General features: G+C 42.3%; 1 protein-coding gene across 1 annotated transcript in view; it reads right to left on the bottom strand.

Annotated features, from left to right (window-relative positions):
- WWTR1 (WW domain containing transcription regulator 1) overlaps positions 1 to 27,836 on the bottom strand; it is a 131,090-nt gene that overhangs the window by 52,967 nt on the left and 50,287 nt on the right. Inside the window, exon 3 of the mRNA XM_032408469.1 lies at positions 249 to 385. Within this exon, the coding sequence (XP_032264360.1) occupies positions 249 to 385 (137 nt within the window). The remainder of the gene's footprint in view (positions 1 to 248; positions 386 to 27,836) is intronic.

Raw genomic sequence — 27,836 nt, 5'->3', positions numbered from 1 at the left:
AACACTCCACTGAGGCAACTGAAGGAGATGCTGGAACCACAGTGTGAACCTAGGTAGCAATAATGTGAACTGGTAGCAAGGACGCCATGAAAAAAGGCAAAGGTGGCAGAAGGGTAATGCACCCCAAGAACTCAAGAACTATCTGGGTGCACAAGTCGACACCGAGACAACCAGAGCTGCTTCTGAGCTCCAGAGCCTCTGGGTTAAACACCTGTTCATTCAGCTCCAAGTGGATGCTTTGGGCTTACCGAGATTCGGCTGAGACACGGCCATGGACCTCTGGGGTGCTGGGGTGGAAGTGGCCGCAGGGTGGAGGTTCATAGGATTCAGAGGCTGATTCATCGCCTTCCTAGGGTCTTGCCATGTGGTGATTTTTTCTATGTGACTAAAAGAAGGAAAACAATTATCTTTTTAATTGTCAGCATGATTATCATTATCACCATCACCAATAACAGTTAAACGACGCTGACGCTGGCTCTTCTTCCCGTAGGATCTGCTTACACATGGCTGACACACTGTTTGTTTTCATCCAAGGTCACCCTTGCCCACATACCCCTCCATCCAAGGGCCCCAGCAGGGACTCTCTGAATACAAGCACATGACTTAGTTGTCCCAGCCGCCCCTAGATGCAAAAACCCCTCTTAAAGGTTTTCTGCCCCACCAGTGTATCTCCTCCCAGCCAAGGAGCCTTGACTCCCCAGCTCCTCAGATGCTTCCCTGCCATTCAATCACTGGGATGCCATGGCGGGAACTCCTCTCCCAAAGCAGGACCCTGCTCTCCTGCCCGGCCAACCCTCCTACGCTCCCCGGATCGTATAACTGACGTAACGAGGACACCTCTGCCGGTCTCAGCCAAAGACAGGGCTCTCGAAACCAACCTCGTAAACATGACATGACTGAGCTCTTACTAAGAGCAAGGAAGGCACTGTGAGGTCCACACGGGTAATACAGAAAACCCTCAAGAAGCTTATGTTCGACTCAGCAAGGTTAACAACTGTGTAGCTAGAGTATACAGAGTAGCAGGAATTAAGTGTAGGAAGATAGATTATGGAGAAACCCAAATGTCAAGGCATGAAGGTTTCTGAGGGCAAAAGACATGATTAGACTTTTGGTCATACACAACTTCCAGTATTTGTTACTGTGACTTAATCTCAGAGAAACTGGCCCAACATAAGCTTCTGTCCAGAGTTTCCATATGTCCTTAGAAAGATGGACAGGACCTCCAGCTTTGTCTGCCTCCTCCCAAACCAAATCATAAGTCATTCCTGGTGCTTTACGTACCCCATGCCATAAACTCTTTTCTGAGATTTTCCTATATTTTTCTTTTAAAGATGAGCATAATCATCTGGTGCCGTAACTTTGTTTTACGAACTGTATCGGAGTTCTCTCTATAGTTATCAAAGACAACAAACTCTGATAGCAGAAACTAAATGTCAGCCTTTTGTTCTAAGCCTTGCAACTAGGTTTACCTCTCCCAAAGCAATAGTCGCTGTCAACCCCCACACACTACAGACCCTTCTAGATCCATATGAAAAGGGGCATGATTGTTTTTTCAGTTAAACACACCTTAATTTTGAACAACAATGGCTCCCTTTGAATCTTTAGCATAGCAAACCACCATTACTATCATTTAATTTAATCCTAAATCAGTGCAATCTCCCTCGCTGGAGTTGTATTTTTCTTTTCTTTTGCATCTGTTTCCTCGCATTTGAATGCTGCCGCTGCTAAACTTCTTCAGATTTCTTTATCCTAGACAGCAAGTTATTGCACGGGGAACTCATCCACTGCCTTGAGTGAAAATTTGGATGTTTTCCCAAGAAGGCCTTTAAATGAGTGTGATTTAAAAAAAAAAAAAAAAAAAAAAAGGCTTGGTAAAGGAAGCGTAACTAAGTTTAACTGTTGCGTTTCCATAAGGGAAAAGCTATCAAGAGTCTTCAAAACATAATCCAAAATGAACGGGGAAGAATAAAAATGTTAAAACCAAGACTATCCTGTTCAGAAAAACACAAATAGGGGGGAAAGACTGAACTAAAGAGATGACAATCACTTACTCACGCACAAAAAGTTGAAAAAGAAAGGAACAATAGTCTTAGTTACACCTTCAGTTTAACGATTATAATTCTGTTGAAAGCTTTCATAAAATCCTTTTGTCAACTTCTGGTCAAGTGGAAACTCATCACCAGCCTCAGGGGATTTGTCATCGTCCTTCAGAGTCAGGAACCAATTGATGAGGATGTCAGAGTTAAGTAAACTCCCTTTAGCAAAGTAATTAGAGCTAAGAAACCCTTTGACTAACATTCCTTCAGGACCTACATTATTAAAACATGTTTTTCCTAGGTAGGTCTGTCCTACATACTTTTCACATGGTACCGGAAGGAAAGGAATCCTTCTCTCTTTCACGAGCCTTTCTTAGACCCTCTGATACCATGGATCTCGATGCTTCAGCAGAAGCAGCAAGAGCACAGCCGCAGTGAGAGAGAGTGATGCACGTCTGCTGGGGTCCGACACACAGCTACTGGTCAGTGGTAGGAATGACACAGGGGCCGGGGCAATGCATTCCCAAATGCTGGTCCCCACTCTCCTCTCTCATTCTGAACCAGTGGGCTGTGGCCCCCTGAATCTGGGGAGAGCAGAGAGGCCCGCACCCCAAGTGGTAAGTGAGCCCAGCTTGCCTAAGGACGTCACCACAGCTGGCTAGCCTCCATCCCCCAGAACAGAGTGCTGGGGCGTTCTGGGAGGACCCTCTGGCCCCATCTCAGAGAGGTCTGGCCCCAAAGAGGTACAACTCAGCCGCGGCTTCCAAGTCCTAGAACTCCCCCAGGACCGTGGGAGCCTCCTCGGCCCACCCTTCAAAGCCCATGCCCAGCCAACGCTTTGAAAGCAGTTTTGTTCCCAGCAGATTTGTTAATTAAAAGTGTCACTCACGGTATTCCCCAAAGACTAGAGTACAAGAGGGAGTCTTAAGTGAGCAGTTCTCATTGCTCAGAAACAACTCTGAGCAGAAAGCCACTGGAATTCCCAGCCTCTGCACACCCACCCGTCGACCCGACAGCAGCTTTGCTCTAACGCTCGGCTCCTAGATGTCCAGGGTGGCTCCCAGTCTGAATGCCAAAAGCAAGGGCATTGCTCACAAGAACTTGATACATCGCTCATGATTGGATTTGAAAGCTACATTCTGCTATTGTTCAAATCATTTCGCGGCTGTCGCCCCGTTCCCGAAGGCAGGCTGAACCACTGGCTCTTTCACACTGCTGTCTCATCTCCACTCCCTCTGAGTTACTGACTCATTTCCTTTCTCGGATTTCTCAGTGTAACCTTGCTGTCTGCCAGGACCCGCAGTTGAGTTGGATGAATCCCCACTGCCCTGCTGCTCCCACCTCTTCCCCGATTTCACTCCCTTGCTGCCGAGTCTTACCTCAACCCAATGTCTCTGCTGTTTCTAAAAGTCTCCTCTCTCCTGAAAATTTATGTGTGTGTGTGTGTCTTCAATCTGCCTACGTATGTGTGTTCGATGAATACATATGCTGTACCATTCTCGTATTAGAAAATGGAACAAAAAAGGAAAAAAGATAACAAACTATTGACGGTGATACGTGAAAATAATAGGCCCACTGGTGCTTTTTTTTTTTTTTCTTATCAAAACTCTCTTGTACTTCCCAGGTTTTTAACAGTGACTATGTGTTGTTTTCATAAGCAGTAAAAACAAAAATACTCAGGAAGATACAACATGACAAAAAGGAAAATGATGCATGGTCATGCAGGTCACAGGGTACTAAAATGTGATTGAAGATAAACTGTAGCCTGGGCTTGTCACTGTTGTGGGGCAAAGAAAGAACTAAGGAAATGGAATCAATCACCTGGCCCCATGTTGTTTATAAGGAAAAAGAACACCAGTTCCGAAGGAAAAGGAAAACTTTTCCTGACACCAAAAGGCCTCTTTCCTGGGCTAAAAATAAAAAAAAAATAAAATAAATAAAGCTTCTAAGGGTTTCACAGGGAGACCCTGGGTGCCTGTAACAAAGATAATGGGATGGTCTTCTCTTTCTTTGGCGGCCCCTTTGACCACCATTTCCCAGACTGTCTTATTCCACAGTCGCAGAAAGAACAAACCAACTCCTCACCTCCAGCCACATCGGGAGCCTCTGCTCAGAGAAGTGTCCAGGTCGGAAAAGAGCTTCAGCTGTTTAGGAACTGCAGCTTTCGCTCAGGGGCAGGAAAGGTCGACACTTCTCTAAGATGTTTGGCTGAAAAACTGTTGTGTGAAATAATTTTTCCTTCTTGAATTAATATGTTCTTCAATAGAGACATGGATTTAGAAAGCCATTTTATTTACTAGGGAAATTCTGTGAGGTTGAAAAGTCGTTGAAATGAGCAGAAGAGAAGGCAGCCTCGCCACCCTCCTGGTCTCTCGCCACCCTCCAGGTCTCCCGCCCCTCTCCACCTGGTCCCTCCCATTAGCCTCCAGGGGATCATTAACTTAGTTCCTATTTCCTCCCCTCCAGCCTCCTGCGTGACCTTTCACCTTGAAGCATGAGCACAAGGGCCTCCAGGCTTCCCCTCCTCCAGTCTTTCTGGTTTTCCTCCAACCTTCGTCCCTTCCCCCACCCCTTCTGACAATCCGCTCTCCATCCCACCTCTAGACTCATATCCCAAGGACAGCTGGGATCCAAGTCACCCGTGGGTCCTTGGTCTGCCTGTGAAATAAAAGTACTACTCACATCGGCATCTTCCAGACACACAACCTACTGGTGCGACACTGCGTGTTCTGGAAAGTTCAAAGTCTTGCGTCACACATACCTGAGGGTTTTTTGTTGTTGTTGTTTTTTAAAGATCGTATTTATTTATTTGACAGAGAGAGCAAGTATGAGCAGGGGGAGTGGCAGAGGGAGAGGGAGAAGCAGGCTCCCCACTGAGCAGGTCACCTGACACGGGGCTTGATCCCAGGACCCAGAGATCATGACCTGAGCCGAAGGCAAATGCTTAGCCGACTGAGCCACCCAGGTGCCCACACATGTCTGAGTTTTAATGTTACCTCTGATCCTATGTGACCTTGTTGGACAAGCCACTTCGCCCATCCTGGTCTCAGCACCCAGATCCACGAGATAGGAGTAAAAGAAGCTAACAAACGCACCGGTTTCTTGTTGCAAGGGTAAAATGGGTCTGTTCAGGGAAAATAATGACAGCCAAAGTCACGTGCAGATTTCACGACCAGTTCACAGGGCTTCCCAAGCTCACCTCCCCATCAGTGAATGTATAGAAGGCCACCACAAGCCCAAGGCTGACAACGTGGGTTCAAGTTTACTCACCAGCATGAACTGTACACCTATTGCGCACAATGCGCTAGGCAGGTATAAAAATAAAAAGCATTTTGTAAATATAAAACCCTGACTAGCAGCAGAACCGTTAAAAGCAGAGATAAAATCTTATCTGTAAAAATAGAACCCACCGGCTTCTTACAGCCCAGGAAAAGGCCTGGCGTTTTTGGATGAATTTATCCTCCAGCCCATGACCTATTACACTAACTTTATGGAAGGAAGCCACACAACAAAGACTTTCTGAAATAGAGACGGTCTATGTAATACATTTTGTATTGCTGGAAGCATACAAAGATATAAAAATAGAAATGATTCTGAGTGCTTGCTTTTGAAAAAATTTAGAGTTCTTAGCAACATAAGCGGCTCGCCTATTTCTATGGGCAAAGATTTCATCTTTCAATATAAGTGTTTGCCATTTTACTCCCCCTCCTCTCCACCCTCACTGCTTTAATATATTCGAGTTTCACATTAGCGTCAGACATTACTCAGGGCTCGCTGCCAGCAACAGAGCTGTTAGGACGGGACTTAGAAGTAGCCTCCAACCGGCCTCTTCTTTTCCACCACAAACGAGCTAGGCAGTTAAAGAGAACCACACCAATGAAATGGGAATTTAAAGGCAGCCTGGGGTTATAAAACCAAGGCCGACTGATTCAAAACTTAATTCACATTCAATGCCACTTGGTTCCAGTCCCGTGACAATCCCAGGCTCTCTTCAAGTTCTCCCTTCACTCTCTCTTTTTGGGGGGTGCTAATATTTCTCTTCCAATGGAACATAAGCTCTTTCGATGACAGAAATGACCCTATGGGGCATAGCAAAGTGCTCTGTACATAGTAAGCATTTGCAAAACAATACCCTTGCAACCCCCATAATATTCACAAACCCAATTTAGGGCATAAGTAAACTGTCTTTTTCTATTTATTTTTTTTAAGATTTTTATTTATTTGACAGAGAGAGAGAGAGCACACAAGCAGGGGAAGCGGCAGGCAGAGGGAGAGTCTGAACAGGGAACCCGACGCAGGACTCGATCCCAGGACCTCGGGATCATGACCTGAGCCGAAGGCAGACACTTAACCAAGACACTAAAATGTTTTCTGATTTACCAGACCAATTCACCACCCTCTTTAATGTGATCACAAATGTACATACACTGAGGATTATTTGCTTAAAAAGTGCTAAATGAACTTTGCAACTTGTTGTGGTGAACCAGTCGAATTAAACCCATCAGTGTTAAAAATGGAAATTGAAACAGATTTGCGTGAGGTTGATAATTTCCCAGAGGGGGCTTGCCAAGTGAGTTTGATCCATTGTCAGCAGACAACAAACTCTATGCCAATATTTAATCCTGTGCCAGATGGCAAGAAGACTTGTCCAAGACTCACGTTAAAGTTCTGAAAATATTCCCCAGTTAGAATTAAAAATACAAAGAGGCAAAACACTGGTTTACTTTTTTGTTGTATTTCGGGAATAAATGCTGCCTGTGTCTCAATTACATTCAACATGCTGGCAGTGTGTTCTTATTTAAATTTCGAGGCCTAGGAAATGACACATCATATCTTACTCATATCTTGCATTTCTTTGAGTGGCGCCTTTTGTTTTTTTGCCAGTGGTACTTAGCTCTTCCGACGGACACCAGAGGTGGATCTTAACAATGAGAACAAAGACAGCTGGGCGTGCGCACTTACTAATTCTCCCAGGCCCAGATGTACATTCTCTCCAAGTTACTTCCTCTGCTGTCCCCTAAAACCAGAACGTAACGGAAACTGATCACATGTGAGCCCCTGAGCCCCACTGCGGGACAGCTCACAGCCCACTTCTCAACTGGCAACTCAACCTGATTGGTAGCCATCCAGTAAGCTGTTCCCCGATGCTCAACCCTATCAGTCCAGTTGGATAATGGGGAGCAGGCTTCTGAACTACAATACACTGACAATCGGAAATAAAGTGCTGGCATTTCACCTGGCTGAACAGATGTTTTATTTCATTTCCAAAGCCACCCAACTCCTTCCCAGGTTTTCATCCTTCCTACTGTCACCCTAATCGGTGATTCTTTGCCTTTACAAAGCAGCTTTCATAACACTGTAGTTGGTTACAATTCTTTTTCTGTTCTGCCCAAATCCTGAACAGTACCATCTCTTGCTGGTCCAACGCATTAGAATAAAAGATACAAAGAGGTAAAAAGTTAGGCTGCAAAGGTACATCGCTGACATATCCATTAGCGAAGCATTTGTATCATTCCCAGATTAAATCCCAAAGCCATAAAGACACCCTCATGCCATACAATAAAGGTGACTGTTCACATAATGGAAGTGTGCCTCATGAGAAAGCTCTTCCTTCTTTGAAACCACAAGGAATTTATAGTTGAAAGGTTCTGGTCAGATTTTCACTTAGGCAGCTCATCAAACATCGCTGCAGTCTATGACGCAGGCATAATAACTCATAGATAAATAGGGGATTTTTTAGGATCCTCTAATAAAAGATGACACAAGACCAGAAGCATTATTTTGGTGCATGTTTCCGGTCTCCACCATTTACTTGCCAATTCAACAACATTTCTGAGTCCTCTGGAATTCTGAATGAATGGCAGGGACTGTATTTTTAACTACCAGGCTCTAATCCTCGACTTCCATCACGGCCGTGCCAAGAAGCCTCCCCTTGTTTAAATTAGCAGCAGTGGTGGCCGCGGCAGCACACAAGGTCCCCTAGCACTTCCGTTGCAGCCAGCTGCGGCGATCTATCTCCTCAAATCCTCTTCACCGAGCGAGCACTGCCGCCTTTTCTGCAGACTCGGTCCCAAACCCGCTCCGTCGGGGCAGGAGCTGAGTCAAGGAGCGCTGCCGTCAGCCCCACAGTGCAGTGTGAGCCCACTTGAGGCTGTCACATGCACAGTTCCCACGGGGTCTTACGTTCCTACAGAGCACTGCTGCCGGGGTGGGGAGGAAGGGGACACGATGAATGTGCCCCTCCCGGAGAAAACCACTTTGGGAAGCCAGTGACTCAGCAACACAGGCCCAGGGTGGGACACAGCCACCTCACCTCAGACGGTGAGCCACTGTGTTAGAGGTACCCCGACATCGCCCAACACGGGCAAACCTGCCTTCACCTCTGCAAACTGAACCAAACTCTTCCTTTTTTTTTTGTTTTTAAGATTTTGTTTTTTATTTATTTGTCAGAGAGAGAGAGAGAGAGAGAGCACAAGCAGGAGAAGCGGCAGGCAGAGGAGAAGCAGGCTTCCCGCCGAGCAGGGAGCCTGATGCAGGACTCCATCCCAGGACCCTGGGATCATGACCTGAGCCGAAGGCAGATGCTTAACCGACTGAGCCACCCAGGCGCCCCGAACCAAACTCTTCCTTAACCTTATTTTTCCTGAAAAAGCAAGAAGAAAAAGAGAAGGACTGGGATTTTGTTTGCTTGTTTGCCGTAGGCCAAGAGCCCTATTAAAGAAGTTTGGCTTCTCTGCGATTTTATTATCAACACTTAGCATTTTTGCCTCTTCTCATGTCAGGATCAATAGTGCTCCTTTTTTTTTTTTTTAAAGATTTTATTTATTTATTTATTTATTTATTTATTTATTTATTTATTGGACAGAGAGAGACACAGCAAGAGAGGGAACACAAGCAGGGGGAGTGGGAGAGGGAGAAGCAGGCTTCCCGCTGAGCAGGGAGCCAGATGCGGGGCTCGATCCCAGCACCCTGGGATCATGACCCGAGCTGAAGGCAGACGCTTAATGACTGAGCCACCCAGGCGCCCCAGGATCAATACTGCTCTTAAAAGATTTATAAATCACGCTAAATTTCTCCTGTGGAAACCAAACGACAATGTAAGAGTTTATTTCACTATGTTTTATTTCCAGATACCAAGTGTATTTTCCCACTTTCCCCCTTTTCACAAACAAAAACGGGGTGGGAATGAGAAGTGGAGAAAGGACGAGGTTCTTTATGAATGGTGAATTCTAGAATTATCAACAGGCAGTGGAATGCGTTCATCCATTTATTCGTTCGACAGGCGCTTACAACAGGGACTTCCATGGGGACTCAGTTCCCAGAATCAGTTTTGGAGCATGTGGAAATGTGGGGTGTGGTGAAAGGAACAACTGAAAATTCTTTAAATGGCACATGATGTGCAGTCTAACTAGGCTTTGTGTACTTTCAGGAAAAGTCCAAGACAGCCACTTCCCTCCAGGGTTAAGACATGGTACTGTTTCTACAGCCAAGCTCCAGATGAAGTGATGCTGTCCCCAAATACTTATGTTGGGATTTGCGTGTAGTGTCGAATTCGTGCCACTTAAACAGGCATACAGCCCTAAGTGCCTTGTCATCTTCTGCGCCAACATGGACCTATCAGCAGACGATCCAGTGTGGGCCCTAGGAGCTGGCAATCAAATTGGCGGGGAGGTAGTGGCCAAGAAATAAGGAATGGTGTGGAGGTTAACAGAGCACAAATCCTGTTTTTATTGTTATTACAAATGGTCCAGAGCCTGACATTCTGTCTCGATAGCTATGTGTTCGATACGCTCCCCATATCAGCTGGGTCTGACATCTGGGGAGCAGCTTTAATCTCGCAATCATTTTTTAAAAGAAGTTTGTTTTTAAGCCCACTGAGTTACTTTAAATACTAAAATACTTTGAAAATTGTTTTTCCAGGCTCTCCGTGCCCAGCACATGTTTCGACGTGTTGTTTTTCCAGTTGTTCTTCCAGTGTCTTAGATGATGGACCGCTTGCCTGCTCCGAAGCCACTCTGGACAGAAAACAGCTCAGCTGAACTGCAAATGCCCTCCTTTCTCTTCTTTCTAATGGGGACAACTGAATTAAATGTCACTTGCCCAAAAGAAGAGGGCAAAGCCTCCTCAAAACCAAAAATTCTTCTGGATTCGTCTAGCTTCGCTTCTATTCAGGTGAAGAGATTCAATTCCTTTGTGTTGGTTTTGTTTTTCTAAGTTCTGAGAAGAGGATGAGCCGCACTGGGCTCCGGTCATCGGAGCCACTGTGTGCACGTGCTTGGGAGACATGACCCAGCTGGCACAGGAGAAGAGACTGGCCTGGACCCCACCCCCATCTGGAGAAACACTGGAGTGCTTTTCAGAGCCAGCGTCCCAATTTTGCAAGAAATGATTTGGAGGATGGAAGACAAAAACTGAGGCATTAAAAGAGACTGACTTAAGCTTCAGAGGCAGGGAGGGGAGAGGACCACTGGAGACCTAGAAAATCACCGGGCAACACTACTTAGGTTTCGTGTTTTAAACCCAGCCCCCGGGGGCGCCTGGGTGGTTCAGTCGGTTAAGCGTCTGCCTTCAGCTGAGGTCATGATACCAGGGTGCTGGGATCGAACCCTACATTGGGCTCCCTGCTCAGCGGGGAGTCTGCTTCTCCCTCACCCTCTGCCTGCTGTTCTACCTACTTGTGCTCTCTCTCTCTCTGTCAAATAAATAAAAATTAAAAAAAAAAATAAACTCAGCCCACATATCCTTTCACATGTATTTCTTGGCATCTTTGGTTGAAAGTATCACCCAAATGAGGCAGAACATTCCATGGTATTCTTGAACTTTGCCTCTGCTATTAAACAGCTAAGGGAACACTGTAATTTCACCTAGCATCTCCAGGCCTCAGTGTCCTCCACTGTAAAATGGGCATAAAAATATCCATTTCATGAGGTTGTTTTGAATAGTCCATCAAATAACAAAAATAAAGCACCTGCACAGTGCCACACAGAGATGGCACTCTAAATATTTTTTTTTTAAGATTTATTTATTTGAAAGAGAGTGCACATGCACGTGAGGGGCAGAACATGGCGCAGAACTCAATCCCACGACCCACGAGATCACGACTGGAGCCGAAACCAAGAGTCGGTCGCTTAACCAACTGAGCCACCCAGGTGCCCCATGACACTATACATATTAACTCCCCCTTTATCCCTTATGAAAATCTATCCCAATGGTTGAAAGGGATCTGAGGAATTCAAATGCACAAACATCAGCAAACATAGTATGGTACAATGAACCCAAGAAAATGGGGGAAATAATAGTGAACATCAATTCACTCTAAAAACTATAGATATACTTGATTTCACATACAGTGACTAATAACTGATTTAGAGAAAAAATATTTTCAAAAGACAAAAGAACTAGTTAACCCCCAGGCCTCGGGTGGTTCCTCCACCTTTGTTTTGGTTTGGTTTTTCTTTGTTTGTTTGCTTGCTTTGCATTGTAATAATATCAACTCTCAGATCCAGTGTAAGAAAAAGCCAGAGCTAACAGTGCTGTAGTGTCTTCGTCAGGGAGGCACTTCTGGTGGTGATGGGCATCCCATGTCAGCACACAAGACTTTCTGCCCACGGACTTTAGCTTGAAGTGAAAAGCAAGATAAGATCGAACACTAGAAAAATAATATCTGATGGCTTTCCATTTTTTCCTAACAGCAACGCTCAGGAAATTTTAGGCCAATTTAGTTTTGTAATCATTTACAAGGTGACAATCGTTCGCCCCCACGGTTCACCCCAAAATATAGGTACAGATCAGTTATAGAAATGCAAGAAGACCTGAAGCTTCTGTGACTCCACAAATGGAAAAACAAATTTAGCCTAAAACGTACTATAGTTTTATACAAAACATGTTTATGCAAACTCCAGATAGAGTTAACCTTGTACCCACAGGTGGAGGTTTAATAAAAAAATAGACTATTGCTTTAATTTTTACTTAACAAAGAACGGAAACATGTATCTGTTTCAATTTTTCATGACTTATTTCCCCATCCAAACCCCACTGTTCTTCACTAAAGTAGCTGGCATTATTTCTCATATAAAATAAACATCTGGGGCACCTGGGTGGCTCAGTCGGTTAAGCAGCTGCCTTCGGCTCAGGTCATGATCCCAGGGTGCTGGGATCAAGCCCCGCATCGGGCTCCCTGCTCAGCGGGGAGTCTGCTTCTCCCTCTCCCACTCCCCCTGCTTGTGTTCCCTCTCTGGCTGTGTCTCTCTCTGTTAAATAAAATCTTAAAAAAAAAAAAAAAAAAAGATGGGAAAAAAGCTTTGATAACCAGTCTGAATAACCAAATCAAAAAACAAAGTGACACTAGATTTGGTAACATCTAAACAAAAGCAATAACAATTTGGCAATAATGGTGACCCTTAATATCCTCTCACTGAAGGAGAGAATTGACCCCACCCAAGAGGAGAAAACCAGAGGCAGATGAGTCCTTTATTTTCTGAGCTGCTGATGGCCACACCACAGCATAAATGAAATCAAACATTTATGTTTAAACATTGACTTGGGCAGCGCAGCTTTCTCACTAATGCTTTTTACTTAAACTGGCCAGGAGATTTTTCAAACAGGGAGAGCCACCTTAGTTTGGTTAGTTTATTAATTCAACCTACAAGTAAGTTAGAAGTTGAGGAAATACATGTGAAAAACATTTAAGTTCTCAGGCAAATGTCCTTCCAATATTTGGAATAAATGGTCTACTTATACAGATAATACATTTTGAAGAAAAAATTGTAAATATACCAAAAATCTGCATATCGCCCTCTGCAGAATGTGTGATTTAAACAAAAGAAAAAACACAGCTTCAGGAAAATACCTTTTATTTCTTTTTTAAAGATTTATTTATTTTAGAAAGACAGACAGCACAAGCGGGAGGGACAGAAAGAGAGAGAATCTCAAGCAGACTCCATGCTGAGCATGGAGCCCGATGGGGGCTCAATCCCAGGACCCCAAGATCATGACCTGAGCCGAAACCAAGAGTTGGATGCTTAACTGACTGCGCCACTCAGGAGCCCCAGGAAAATACCTTTTAACATGTCCATAAAATGCTTACAAAAGAACCACAGCCTCACTAAAGGTCACCCTCGCATATTACTACACTTAAACTGGTACCATCTTTCTGGAGGGCAGTTGGTCAACATGTAACAAGTTCCTTGAAAAAGCTTTGATAGGGCAATTCCTCTTCCACAAAGTTTATACCAAGGAAACAATGTGATAGATAGGGCAGAGGTGGCTGCCTGCCTCTGAGTATCTGCTTTCCCCTTCTTCCAGGTGCTAGGTATCATGAGACTAAGTTCTAGACAACAAACAGAAGTGCTAAGTGGAATCCTGGGGAAGTTCTTCAAATGGAAGAGAGAGACTCTTCTGCTTCCCACCTTGCTGTTTCCTCCAGCTTGGAATGTGAACATGATGGCCAGAGCTATAGCAGCCCTTTTGAAACATGAGGAATGAAAGCCATACAGTAAGGACAAAAAAAGTAGAAAAAAGATAAATGCATGTGGAGCCACCAAACCAGCACTTGACTGCCTTACCTCAGATTTCTTTAATGTTAGAGATAAATAAGCAATCTCCTTTCATGTCCCTGTTAATCACAAACATAACTCCAAATCAATACAGAAAGTATGCAAAATGTATGAGCAGAGATGCCCACTGTAGTTGTGTTTGTATCTTAAATGCAGTAAGTGGTTAAATAAATTATGGTTCAGTCAGATAATAGAACACCGAACAGACATCATAAATGACATAGATCTGTATTTGTTTAAATGGAAAGATGTTCACAATACATTGCTATGTGAACATGATCCCGTTTTGGTTAATATATGTACATATGAATGAGGGGAAAGCAGGCTTTATTCAAATCTTTAGATTTCTTTGCATTTTCTACATTTTAGACAATAAGCATGATTTTCTTCAATCAGAAAAAGGGAATGAGAAAAGCTATCCTCCCCCCAAATGAACTCACCTCCTGCTTAAAAAATAATGTGGCATTCCATATTTGAAACTACAACTGCTAATTACAGCCTCTGAGAATAATTCCGCAGCTAAGAGTGCAGGGTTGAAAATCCTGTCAGTCCCTTAACTGTGAGTTGGAAAAGGCGCCATCGTAATACTCCCATGAGTGCTTAGCCTAAAGGCTCTGAACCAGAGAGTGGCACAAGAGAGGGGGGAAGGCAGTAGAAGGAAGGGATAAAGAGGATCAACGAACATTCTATAATTAAGCAATATTTTAGGGCTGTCTCTGGCAGGTGTTTGAGCAAGGGGGAGAAGCTGAATGAGATGACAACAGACGGGAGCGGCTCTCTCCTTGGGCAGATCAAGCGGGCCCTATCATCCTGAGCACCATCTACACTTCACAGGACAATCTGAGGCACCTTATATCCAGCACCTGTCTGCTTTGGAGACTCCTAGCTGCAGTGCTGTTATTGCTGCCATCTACCTAACTCAGAGGGGAGAGGCATTTGTTATACCTAGAAAGATCAGAATGAAACGATCTTTGGTTGTTCTTATGAAAGAGAATGCATAACTCACATAACTGTTTGTTTTCTTCTTGTGATTCCTGAATTTTTCCTTTTTTTTTTTTAAAGGAAGAAACTTACCCTTGCGGCTGTATTTTTCATTTTTAAGCCCCATGTTGATTATATATTCACTCCAAATAAGGGTTTAAATTTAGTTTAATGACCAACCACAAGCCTCCTTCTCATCCCACTGCAACGCACTTCCTGCCTGCAAACCCTTTACGCAATTGCCCATTGACTCGGAGAGGAACTCCGCAGGCACGAGCAGGATACACATCACTACATTGTCAGAGGAAATGTAATTTTCTTTACAGGATACATTTAGATTCTTCCTTTCCACGAGGCTTCTTAAAATGCCACTGAAATTGATGGAGACTCTAAATATGCCTTCAACTTCTCAGTAGCTCCCCCTGTGGAATAATGAGTGTAGAAGGTCTGATAACACAGCAGAGAATTAAAAAACTACTCATGGAATAAATGACGAAAAAAAGAAAGGAATGGATGAATATATCTAATGGGCTTCCTTTAGCAAAGCATTTTACTTCTCAGTGTCTGTATCACATGAATCTTATGCATATCTGATATATCTTTATCTACAAAATATTCAAAAAGCTCATCCCAGAAGATTTGTTCTTTACTTGCCCCCCCCTCCCCCGCCTTCCGGGACATGAATGCTAGAGAGTGCTACATCATCTTCTAGAACAGATGAAAATGATTAGTTCATCCCTATTCCATTCAGCAAACCGACTGAGCCTCTATCAGGTGCCACCCACCATGGGCCCTGAAAGTACACCACCTCTGGCATATAATAGACGCTCGATAAATGTGTGTGGAATGAATGAATGAACTGGTATTAATATTCATTAATACTGATAGTCATGAAAATAATTCATACTAGCCATACCTCATAATATTCACAATAATGATGGCAATAATAATGTCCGATGGTAACAACTGACATTTATATAGCATTTACTAGCTTCAAAAATTATCTTATTTTGATCTTCACATAACAGATTTATTCATCTCCATTTTTAAGACCCAGAAACTGAGTTGAGAGACGTTAAATGACTTAACAGATTCCTTGAGGTTCTATAAGGTACACTAGAGAGTCCAATCTTGTTCTCATGGTTGGGTCTGGGGCTTTTTCCACAACATGCCTTGTGAACCAAAAAGGCTGACGTGGATTAAGTCAGAACATTAGGAAGGAAAGAAAAGAGTAAGGACACTCAGTGCTGCTGTGAGCTTGACTCTGTCCTGGAAGCACATCTCCTGCACACTCAGTCCTTTGGAGGAAAGGGCCCCGCAAGATAGATTCATCCCCCTCTTGCTTCAATAACACACCACCATCCCCTCGTCCCTCCTGAAGCCCTCGAGTCACGTACTGTCGTGTGCAAACTTGCCTGCCAAGCTGACCTTTTAACTGCCTGGTTTTAATCAGGCCCTTCCTGTCAAGGAAAGGGATTCTCGTGACAGTAAAACAAATTAGCTCCATGTGATCCTGGAGTTGATGCTAGGGTGAAAGGAGAGGAAGAAATACAAATACTACTTTAAAAACATAAACCGGGGCACCTGGGTGGCTCAATCAGTGAAACGTCTGCCTTCGGCTCAGGTCATGATCCTGGAGTCCCAGAATCGAGCGCTGAGTGAGGCTCCCTGCTTGGCGGGGAGCCTGCTTCTCCCTCGGCCTGTTGCTACCTCTGCTTGTGCGCTCTCATTCACTCTCTCTCTCAAATAAATATTAAAAAAAATAAAAATAAAAACCTAAACCAAATACAAAGCAGAAGCCAAACTCTCTGCTAAAAGGAAGAGGTAAATGGACTTAAAAGGAAGAGGTAAATGGACCCTGAAGACAGATTTGGAGATGCAAAGGTAGCAACTGAATGCACCTGCCATGAGTACTGCTGGAAAGCTGAGCCAGAGCTGGGCAGGGGAGGGGGGGCAGCATGATTTTAAAGGGCCTCCCTCCTTAAAGTCTGTTCCTTCAGAAACCAGTCTCTGCCAATAACAGCTTCAATCTGACTTGTCCTTAGTTTTTATTAATGTTGATTACTGGGAAAAATATTTGAATAGGGTTGATGTTCCATAAAAGTGTTCATTCTACAATGTTAGGTTCCTAGTCTTTATAATTGACTATGACTATAATTCAACACATACAGTAATTTTATCAGAATTTCTCAGACGAAAGCTCACTTGCCTGGCTTAGCCTCCTTTTGTAGGAAGATGTTGAAAAAAAAATGTTCAAAGGAACATTTTGGAGCAAATGAAGAAAATATAGTTCATTTAGATAGTCACAAAAAGTCACGTTTCTATCATTTTCTTCTTGATTACATTTCAGGTACTAAAAGGTCTCTATCCTTTCTGACATTATATGATAACTAACATTTGTACATTTTCCTGCACTTCTGTATTAACATCATATTTATTATGTGTGTGACTATGCAAACATGAACCTTTTCTCAGAAAGTCATTTTAAATGAATGTAACTCCTAACCCAAATGAAATGTTTCTTCTAATATAAATTCCAGTAATACAACATAATACAACAATTATTTTGACTAAAAGGTGAAAGTGTGTGCTACACTGGGGTAGTGGGTACTAAGTCACTGTGAGGTAATTAGGGGGAAAGACACTTGAATCTGCCAATCTCATCACTGCATGGAAGGACATCATCTGGCATTTCAACCTCAAACCTACTTCTCAGGTAACAAAGGCTTTTGGGCTCAGTCACACTGTCTGTGAGGAGATAGGGTTATGGGCAGGGTAGCCTCAAGTCAGGATTTTAGTCCTAGAAGATCATCGTCCCCCACACTCGCACCCAAGAGTTGTCACCAATTAAGTCTGGGAAACACCGAATGTTCTATTTCCTTCCTAAAATTCACATTACATGCATCATTATAAAAGGCCCTGGATTTGAATAAGCTTAATCCAACATTTCTCTGATTTATTTTAGGTGTAATCTTTTTTTTTTAATTTATTAACATGCTGTAGAATACATTTTAGGAAATGGAATATACCATTTGTGGTATTTATTGCAGGCACACTTCCAATTCAGTTCAGCAGCACAGTCTGAACACACACAATATGCTTCAGACATTACAGCAGTATTTTTATACCCAAATGACCAGAAGTGAAAAACTCCAGGCAGTTCCTACAAAGAGTCACTGGGCAATTGTTAGTATGTTGCTATGAAGCCCTGATCCCAAACATCCTAATGACAAAGTTTATCCACATCAGAGTCACAGAGATTAGAGATGAAGACAAAGGCATATACTCGCATGGATACAGACGTGTGTGTGTGTGTGTGTGTGTGTGTGTGTGTGTGTGTGTGTGTTTAACACAAGTTTAATTTCAAGCTTTTATATATGAAAATATATACATATATACATATATGTATGCATTCCCATAAATGGAAGCTTAAAACTAAACTTCTGTGTTTAAAAAGTAAACGGAGTTGTTTGCACCCAGAAGCTGTTAACCTTCCTCCTTACTTTCAAATTGGGAGCTTCTGGGTGTCTATTCTTAGTGTGCTTTCAAAACGTAGTTTCCCTTGGCTCAGGGTCACAGCTGCAGCAAAGCACTCAGGGTGGCTCCTCTCCATCCCCTTGAAACAACTGGTGGGAACCTAGTACTCGGCCATCAACCCAGCTGTTCAATCTCACTTTCTAACTTTAGCAAGTCACTTCGCAACTCATGTCACTAGGGCATGCCACACTGAAAACCACACCAGTGAAGGTAAATTCCTATCCCCACTTAAAAAACTCCAGGCACACAGAGCAGAGTCACACTCAGATGCTGAGGCAGCAGGCAGGACCCACGGGACCCGATTTACATGGGGCATCCCAGTGATCTAAGAAAACATCACTATCACTTGACAGACACTACAAACCAGCGGGCCTCCATCTCTCCCCGTCCATTTCAACCCATTAGAAAGTTACCTATTAGCAGCTGCAGGGCCCAACAGCCTAGAGTCTAGAAGACCATGAACACCAACGTCCGGTCAGGAGGCTGGCTCACACTGCACCATCTGTGGACGTTCTTACTAGAATGCAGGATGCATGCTTTTCCACTTTGTTAATGTACCATAAAATTGTCATGAAGCCCTCATAATGTAATTACTTGCATTTAATTGATTATACATGCCCTCATTGTAGTTTTCTTTCTTTTTTTTAACTGCATGCTCATTGTAATGACTTGTCCCAAAGCCAGATTTCAGAATTATTTGACTGTTTATTATCCTTTGAGAGTTACTAATTAAAATAATTTCCTTCAGTGAAGAGAGTTGCTCTTTTCCTGAATTTGCCTTGACACTGCTCACAACTGAGGAGAACTCTAAGAATGCCTTGCTAAGCTCCCCTGTAATTGACCGCCTCCATTGTTAACATATGCGTGGACTTAAAAAACATTAAACGACTTACACAAATGGAAACAAAATGCCCTTTGAGTTCTATTGATAACTTAACCTTTAGGGTTTTGGATGAAATCCCATCCGGGAACCAACTGAATGAAACTATTATGTAAAATATTGTTATGGGAATTATTTTGTGTGAAAATATATACAGTATATCATTTAAAATATCTTTGATTGAAGGTGGGCTTTCATAACTCCTAACTAAAATATACGCATCTTGGGGCGCCTGGGTGGCTCAGTCGGTTAAGCGTCTGCCTTCGGCTCAGGTCATGATCCCAGGGTCCTGGGATCGAGCCCCACATCGGGCTCCCTGCTCCGCGGGAAGCCTGCTTCTCCCTCTCCCACTCCCCCTGCTTGTGTTCCCCCTCTCTCTGTGTCTCTCTCTGTCAAATAAATAAATCTTTAAAAAAAAATAAAATAAAAAATAAAATAAAATATACGCATCTTTTATGGCTTCTCTAATTTATGCTCCATTTTTCAGAGAAGTAGAGGTGATTTTCAACAGGCAAACGAAACCAAACTATGACACTGGACATCAGGAGACTGGCACTTTCAGGGGGTGACAGGGGGGTCTGGAAGAGAACAGGAAGGGTGTTTCTTGGAACTGAGTATGTCCTGTTTCTTGAAAGCTGCTGTTGTAAAAATTTGCAAAAATTCATCAAGCACTACACTTAGGATCTGTATACTTTTCTACAAAAATTACACCTATTTTTTTAAAAGTAATTAAGAGAGGGGTGCTTGGGTGGCTCAGTCTGATGAAGCATCTGACTTCAGCTCAGGTCACGATCTCAGGGTCCTGGGATTGCGGCCCCGATCAGTAGGGAGTCTGCTTGTCTCTCTCCCTCTGCCCCAAACCCTGCTTGTGCTCTCTCTCTTCCCCACCCTTAAATAAATAAAATCTTTTTTAAAAAGTAATTAAGAAGGGTGCCTGGGTGGCTCAGTCGTTTAGCGTCTGCCTTCGGCTCAGGTCCTGATCCCAGGGTCCTGGGATCGAGCCCCACATCGGGCTCCCTGCTCCGCAGGAAGCCTGCTTCTCCCTCTCCCACTCCCCCTGCTTGTGTTCCTGCTCTCGCTCTCTCTCTCTCTGTCAAATAAATAAAATCTTTAAAAAAAAAAAAGTAATTAAGAGAAATTACTTCAATTTTTAAAAGTAATTTCTATAAAAGAAAAAGGGATATCGTTACCACCTAGCAGAAGCGTAAGAGTTAGCCTAAGGTGTCTACAAGGACTAGGATTAGGTTTAATTTTTGACTTTGTTTTTTAAAAAAACAGTGCACAATAGGGGTGCCTGGGTGGTGCAGTTGATTGAGCAACCTACTCTTAGTTTCCACTTGGGTGGTGGTCTCAGGTCATGGTCTCAGGTTGTGGGATCGAGCCCCACCCGGAGCCCTGCGCTCAGCATGGAGTCTGTTTAGTCTCTCTCCCTCTCCCTTTGCTCCTCTCCCCTGCTCTCTCTCTCTAAAATGGATAAATAAATCTAAAAAAATATATAGTGCACAATATTTCGTTTGAACAAACCAGTGCAAAAAAAAATCACACCTGGGATAATTGAAAAAATTTGAGTACGTACTGGGTATTAGATGATATTAAGAAATTATGGTATGTATCTTGATATGATGCAATAATAAATTCACAAAATGATTTATGTTGTGTTGTCAAAATTGTTAACCTAATGTCATCATTAGGAACCCATGGGGGATATTGGTTTAAGATGCTATGAAAAAGAAACAGAATTGTAAGGGGGAGAGGGACACTGTTCTGAATCAAAAGAGGGACAGAACAACTAAAAGGCAGTATGTGAACCCTGACTGGATCCTGAATCAGGCACGGGTGTGGGTACCTGCAACTAGGAGAATTTGAGTAAGGGCTGCATATTAGGTTATATTATTCAACTAAAGTTAATTTTCTTGGGTGTAAACATGGTATTTGTTATTGTCTAAAAGAATGTCCTTATTCTTAGGAGATGAATGATGAAGTATTTAGGGTAAAATCTCATGTTACCTGTACCTTGCTTTTAAATGGTTTAGTAAAAAGTAAAGAAATAAAAGAATATACACAGATGAAAGGTGGCAAAATGTTAAGAATCACTGAATCTAGATGAAGGAAGAATACACTTTCTAAACACTATTTCAGGTTTAAAAATGTTCAAAATGAAAAGGAAAGACTAAATCAATGTTAATTTTGTTAGGTATGAAAATGGTAATTTTGTTACGTAAGAAAATGTCTTTATATTTTAGAGATACTTATTGAAGTATCCAAGATTAAAATATATCAGTTATCTGCTTGAAAATACTTTTCACTAAAAAACATATGAAACAAATGTGGCAAATGTTAATCACTCTTAAATCTAGGTAAGGGGTATATGATGAGTCTTTAATACTGTTTTCTCTACTTGCATGTTTGAAATTTTGTATACTAAAATGTCAAAAATATCAAGTTTTGTGATATTCCTCCTCTCTTTAACAATAAAATCCTCCCCAAATCCTTTTGGTCTCGAGTTATCATAATAAATTTCAGTAGACTTGTTCCCCAATTAACTTTCAAAGTTCTTCATAAATTGGTAGAGCCTGGGGAGACACCATTAGTTTAGTGGACCTAGAATTCTCATTCTTTGTAAACAAAGTCAAATAGCACACTTCCCTCTCAACTCCAGTTATGACAGTAATTAGGGGAAGGGATGGTTAGTGTCCTAAAGGAAATACTCAAATCTGTTCTGAAACCTGAAAATTCTCTGGATGTTTTCCAAAGACAAGCCATCACATTCCTGCCCTGCTCCCTCAGATGCTGCCATTCATAACACAGCAGCCTTCAGGAATTCTGTTTTATCCTTCTGGATCATTCTCCATTGGGGAATTAGCTCCGGGTACTTCTAATACCCTTGCCGGACCCCCAGAACCTAGCACCACAGGTGATCTGTAACCTGCTACCAGGACAGCACCTAGATCACCTTCGAAAAGGAGAGCCCACTTCTCTGTAGTTCCCCAACCCTGGGAACCAAGCAATTGTGGATTTTAATCCACAAGGCAACAGGTAGTGCAACGGGCTTTGGAGGGGGACCTGCCCCTCTTACGCATTCTCTCTGTGGTTAGGACAACAGAGGGCAAAAGGCCCTCGGAGCAGTGTCTAATCCCACAGCCTCAGCCTTCGGGCTGTAACGCAGAGCAGGCAACGGTGTGGGCAGTGGAGCTAGAAAGGATCTGGCTGAAGCTCAGCTCTGCCACTTACGAGCTGGCCTTGGTCACGTTACTCAGCCTCTCTTTATTTCTTGGGTTTCTTTATCTGTAAAATGGAGATATCCAATGCTGGTTCACAGGTTTGGAAGGGGTGAGGGAAAACAAATGAAGGTGGTCAAAAAGTATAGACTTCTAGTTATAAGTTAAACAAGTCACTGGGATGCGGAGTATGGTGACTACAGCCAACACGACCATATTGTACATTTGAAAGTTGGTAGAGAGATCTTTAAAGTTCTCAGAACAAGAAAAAAAATGTTTAACTGTAAGGTGACAGATGTTAACTAAACTTAGTGAGGTCATCATTTTGCTATACATCTATCAAATCATTACGTTGCACTCCTTAAATTTACACAATGGTGTATGTCAATTATAGCTCAATAAAACTGGAAACCACTTTTAATTTAAAAAAAATTTTTAATGTTGAAAAGAGATCTGGGACCAGACTGTGTTCTATTCCTAACTCCTATACTTAATACTTGCATAAACTTGAGCAAGTTATTTAAGTGCTCCATGACTCCAAATCCCATCAATACCCATGACATACAAAGACGTTAAAACAAAGTCTGGCAGGTAGAAAGCCATCAATAAGCATTAGCTACCATTATCACTATTATTATTAGGACAAGAGTATTCGCCCCACAAAGCCTTCTTGAAATTAAAGTTACTAAGGCAGGTAAGGCTTTTAGCCCTAATGCCTGCACATCACAATTGTTTATAAATATTTGCTATTATTATTGGGTTTCCCAATAACTCTGTTAGGTAAGCAATGCTGGTGTTAGTATTTTACTGATGAGGAAACAGGATCAAAAAGACTCAATGATTTTCCCTCTGTTGCATGCCGACAGCAATGACTACTGCATTCCGCTTCCTAGAATTCTCCATGCCTCCAGGATCCACCATGAAGGAGAGAGAAAAACTAAAATAGCATCTGAATGTACTCATGAATATCAGCATAAGTATCCTGAAGCTTAGTTGAAAATATAAAATAGCGGGTGGCTGGCTGGCTCAGTAGGGAAAGCGTGTGACTCTTGATCTCAGTCTGAGCCCCACGTTGGGGGTAAAGATTACTTAAATAAATAAATTTAAAAAAAAAAAAGAAAAAGAAAATATAAAATATTAAGTGCTGGGAATAATCACAGACTGCCCTGAGAAAGATGCTGGGAAGACGTGGACACAAGTGTACTTTACTTTGTCCTATTGCAAGTTTATGCTGGTTTTTAAAATCACATTTTAAATGCAGAGAGAGAGCATCCTTTGAAAAATAAGTTTGTCACAAGTGTTTCTGGAAAGTGAGTGATTATTTTCCCTAAAGTAATAAGCCCCCCTTATCAATGTTATTGTAGATACAGATTTTTCTGTACCTGTTTAACTGAAAATAATCAGCATCTGTATTCAAGAGTCCATGCCTTTGGGTGGGTGCCGTTGGTCCATCTCGGGCACAACGATGGTCCCAGAACATGTGACAGTGCCTCACGCAGGTGCTGGCGCCTGACCTATAGTGGACCAGGACGGCCATCATGGCAAGTTCTCCCAAGAGATGCTTCATCTCATCTCTGTTTCTTGGTAGCATGTCGGATGAGAAGCGAACAGGGCAAAAATCACAGCACAACACCAAAGTCAAGAAGACAACTCAAGAGCATCTTCTTGAAGCTATGAGTACTAGCTACCACCCAGCTGTTGGTCTCCTATAGAATCTCAAGAATTTCACTTGCACCATTATCTCATTTAATACAATAATCCCGCAAGGAGAAATTATTATCCCACTTTATGAATGAGGAAACAGAGGTTCGAAAAGCTGACAAGAGACTTGCCTGAAGCCCCACAGCTCATAAATAGTGTAGGAATTCAGACCCAGGTCTGCCTGGCGCCAAAGCCAAGCACTCCTGAAATTTTCTTTAATCTTCTTGTTAGTGTCCCTTGGAAGAAAAAAAAAGAAGATACTCAGAATCTTAAGAATCTGAATCCAAAATTAAAAGAAAATAAATATTTTTAAGAATTAAGCCCAGCAGAGTCCAAGAACTCCCCCATGGGCTCTGTACGGAGCAAGACATCACTTTCCAAACAAATGCAGGCGGCGGGGTTCCCGCCCCTGTGCTCTGCTTACACGGAGCATGTTGTCTCCCGCCTGGTTCGTGGGGCCATCCACAGTGGTGACCACAGCCTCAGGTCCCCTACCGGCCGTCCCCGGCCGCCTCCCTACTTGGACATGAACATTCTTAGGTCCAGTAATACCTGGGGAGGTGGGTGAGGTATTAAAAGACAGACAGAGACAGAGAGACACAGAAGGACACAGAGAGAGAGAGAGAGAGAGAGAGAGAGAGAGAGAGAGAGGAAAATAGGAAGGCGGGAAGCGCTCCCTCTCACTAAGGAATGTGATTCCAACGCTGAGCAGCAAGGGGGAGAAAAGCAGTTGACAGCCATTATACAGCGTCTGAAGTTGGGCTGCAGTTCAAGAGAAGTAACCCAAACTGTAGCTACAGCCTTTGTGCCACAGAGCTGAATTTCTAAACCCTGCATTTAGATAAATTTATGTTTTCCACATTTTTGTTCTCTTTTACCGCCCAACTGGCAGGCTTTCTTCCAGACTTCTTCAAGGAGCTAAAACTCCACTGAAAGGGGAAAGCTGCTGGGAGCAGAACCATTCAGGAATTTCTTTTTTCCCAGCAAAATAAAATAGAGATGATGTTTTTAATCACCGTGACCTTCAGTGGTAGATCCGACCTCGGAGGGGGGGATGCTGGTAAGGCTTCATGACATTTTTTGCCTATATTGTCCCTATAATTTTGTATATACAAGAAGTTAGCTTTTTTAATTAACAAAAATGAATAAAATGTTGATAAATTCTTGGCATTATAGTGACACTTAGGACTATCAAAGCCAGGACTCTTATATTTAACTTTTGAGCCCTTGAGGAAAAAATACATTTAAATAGACTTTTCCATATATAAGGACTAACAGTTATACTTCCAAATGCAGACCATAGTATCACTGTTTTCAAAAAAGGGTCTTGCAAAGATGTTCCAAACACAGATCAGCTGCCCCATTCCCATCAAGCTTTGTACAACTTGAGTAAATATATTGATAATTAAAATATCAGGATTCTTTAATATTCACCCAAAATACATCCCAGATATCTCTGGCAACTCTCTAGTCATCGACTACAACAACCATAAATCATGCAGCATCTCTGTTTTCCCAATAAACTCCCATGTTCCTCGAATTGCTTGTGTTACCTAAAGCCCTCAGGGAGCCTCTGGAACAGACCAGATTTGCAGGTATCTTTGGGGCAGGCTCCCTCCACTGAATAAATGGTTTTATTATTAGTATCCAGCAATTCATCACTTATCAGAAAGGCTGCACTTCTCAAAAGCTATGTTCAAATACAACTTTTAAAATCAAAGTACCTTTTTCCTTTCATTTTCACTATGGTCAAAGAACTTATTCCTAGGAGACAAAAATGTATGCATCATTCCATACACACCTAGGATGTTAAGAAATGGAAAAACCAAGGGGCCTGGCTGGTTCAGGTGGTAGAGCATCCAACTCTTGATCTCAGAGTCCTGAGTTCAAGCTCCACATCGGGCATGGAGCCTACTTTTAAAAGAAGAAGAAGAAATAGAAAAAACCTTAGAAACCATCTAATCTAACCTCCTTGTTAATTTGTCATCTGCTTCATTGTGCCACATTCCCAAGAGACATGAAGAAGCACCAGGATGACATTCATCTCACAGAGCATCTCAACCCACCCCACAGAAGAAAGAGAATGTGACTTGGGCATGAGTATTGTTTTCTGGGTGCCAGACCTGTGGACCTCTCCAGTTTTCCATTGTTGAGGGCTTTGTTCTCCTTTTTGTCCAGTTTTCCATTGTTAAGAGGGCTTTGTTCTCCTTTTTGAGGACCAGCATTATCATGGTGGGAGTGGCCACAACCAAGTTTTAGTTTTTGCTTATTTTTATAGAGTGCAAAAAAAAATGATCACCCTATTATTGAGGATAACTCATTACATATGGACTTTTAAATTAGTTTGTATATAAGAGCATTTTAATGATATTTGCACTATAAAATTACCTTTAACTGACCAACCAATTTTCAGTCACATTCCACTGATGTTCCGTTCCTGCCATGTTTGGTTAATGTCATAATATAAGGTAAGAATTCCAAAACTGCAATGACCAAGGTCTACCATAGGAATCTCGTTCAGAAATTAACATCACTCTGAATAGTATGGACTTGTAGATTAAAAGCTTGGTATTGGAAGGAAGATTTCATTCAACAAAGTTAGTAGGGTGGGAAAGACAATGGCTCTAATTAGCAAATGGATTATTCTTAGACCTTTTACTAGTTTCAAAAGGATAAGCCTATTGGTTCCCATGGCAGAAAATACAGAACAAATAACCAGGTTAATCACTGAAGTTCAAAAAAAAAAGTTGGCCCACAATGGTTGTCAAGGCTCTGTGTCCAGGAAATCCCGCCAGACAGGCACTGTTTGCAAATGGCTGGGAAATATGGTCCATTGCCATCAAAAACAGATGAAAAGCAGGATTTGGTTAAAAGAGTGAGTCTTTGCCCAAGCAAACCTTTCCAAAATAAAGAAACAGTGTATGCTGGCTGCCAGCTGACCTTGGCTGAAAAGAGGGGACAGTCCCGCACTGGTGCTCATTATACTCAATCTCAATACTATTAAATGGTGTTGAGTGGAAATAAGACTTAATCAAGGGAAGACCCTGCCAACTCTGACAGTGTTGGTAATATCCCAAACTAAAATACTCAGATTCTCATTAAATCAGATTTTTTTAACTTAAATGCAAAATACACCAAGATAATATCTATTCTAGTGTTAACAGAAACTATAATAATACAAGGAAGGATTTAGGTATGTGTTCAAAAACATCAAAATTCTAAGAATTTTCAAAATATCCTAGAATAATCTTTAAATAGCAACAAGGTATATATTATACAGAGTAATAAAATAGGAAAAGAGATTATTAATAGTAGTATCTTCAAAAACTAATGTCATTATTAAGAATCAATAGCAGTACTCTAAGTCTACCTGTAACAGTCTCCTATGGGAATATAATTGAGTTAATATATGTAAAGTGCCTAGTACATAGTAAGCACTGTGTAAGTATTAGCTATGCTAATAAAATCACAGGGCCAAAAGGGAAAAGAGAAGCCAGCCTGCCAACTTCCTTACCCCACTCCTAACACAAGTGTACCCTCTTCATCCCTCTAAGAAGCTCAAGCTAGGACCCCATCCTCTGTCCCTGACCTTCTATTCACCTCTAATAAGCATTAACTATACCTCATGAACTTGACTCCTTCCTTTATTCCTTGGTAGAAATAAGGCCACCTTCCCCAAGGCAGGAGCCAACCTGGAGAGTACCCATTTGATACATTAAATGAGGTTCAAATGAAATATTTCCCTAAGTTATGAAACTGCCTATTTAAAATTCCCATTATAAACTGCTTGACCAAAAGAATATGGTGCCAGTTTCCAAGCTTAAGTTTTAAGAAACTCACAGCTTCCACTTTCTGTCTCTTGGAATACTCACTCTTTGAACCCAGTCACCATGCCATAAGGAAGTTCAAGCAGTCAACCGAGAACCAA

Source organism: Phoca vitulina, unplaced genomic scaffold (genome assembly GCF_004348235.1).
Source record: "Phoca vitulina isolate PV1807 unplaced genomic scaffold, GSC_HSeal_1.0 scaffold10, whole genome shotgun sequence".
Taxonomy (NCBI): domain Eukaryota; kingdom Metazoa; phylum Chordata; class Mammalia; order Carnivora; family Phocidae; genus Phoca; species Phoca vitulina.
The sequence above is the reverse complement of the archived record's forward strand: the minus strand, read 5'-3'. Positions and strand labels throughout refer to the sequence as shown.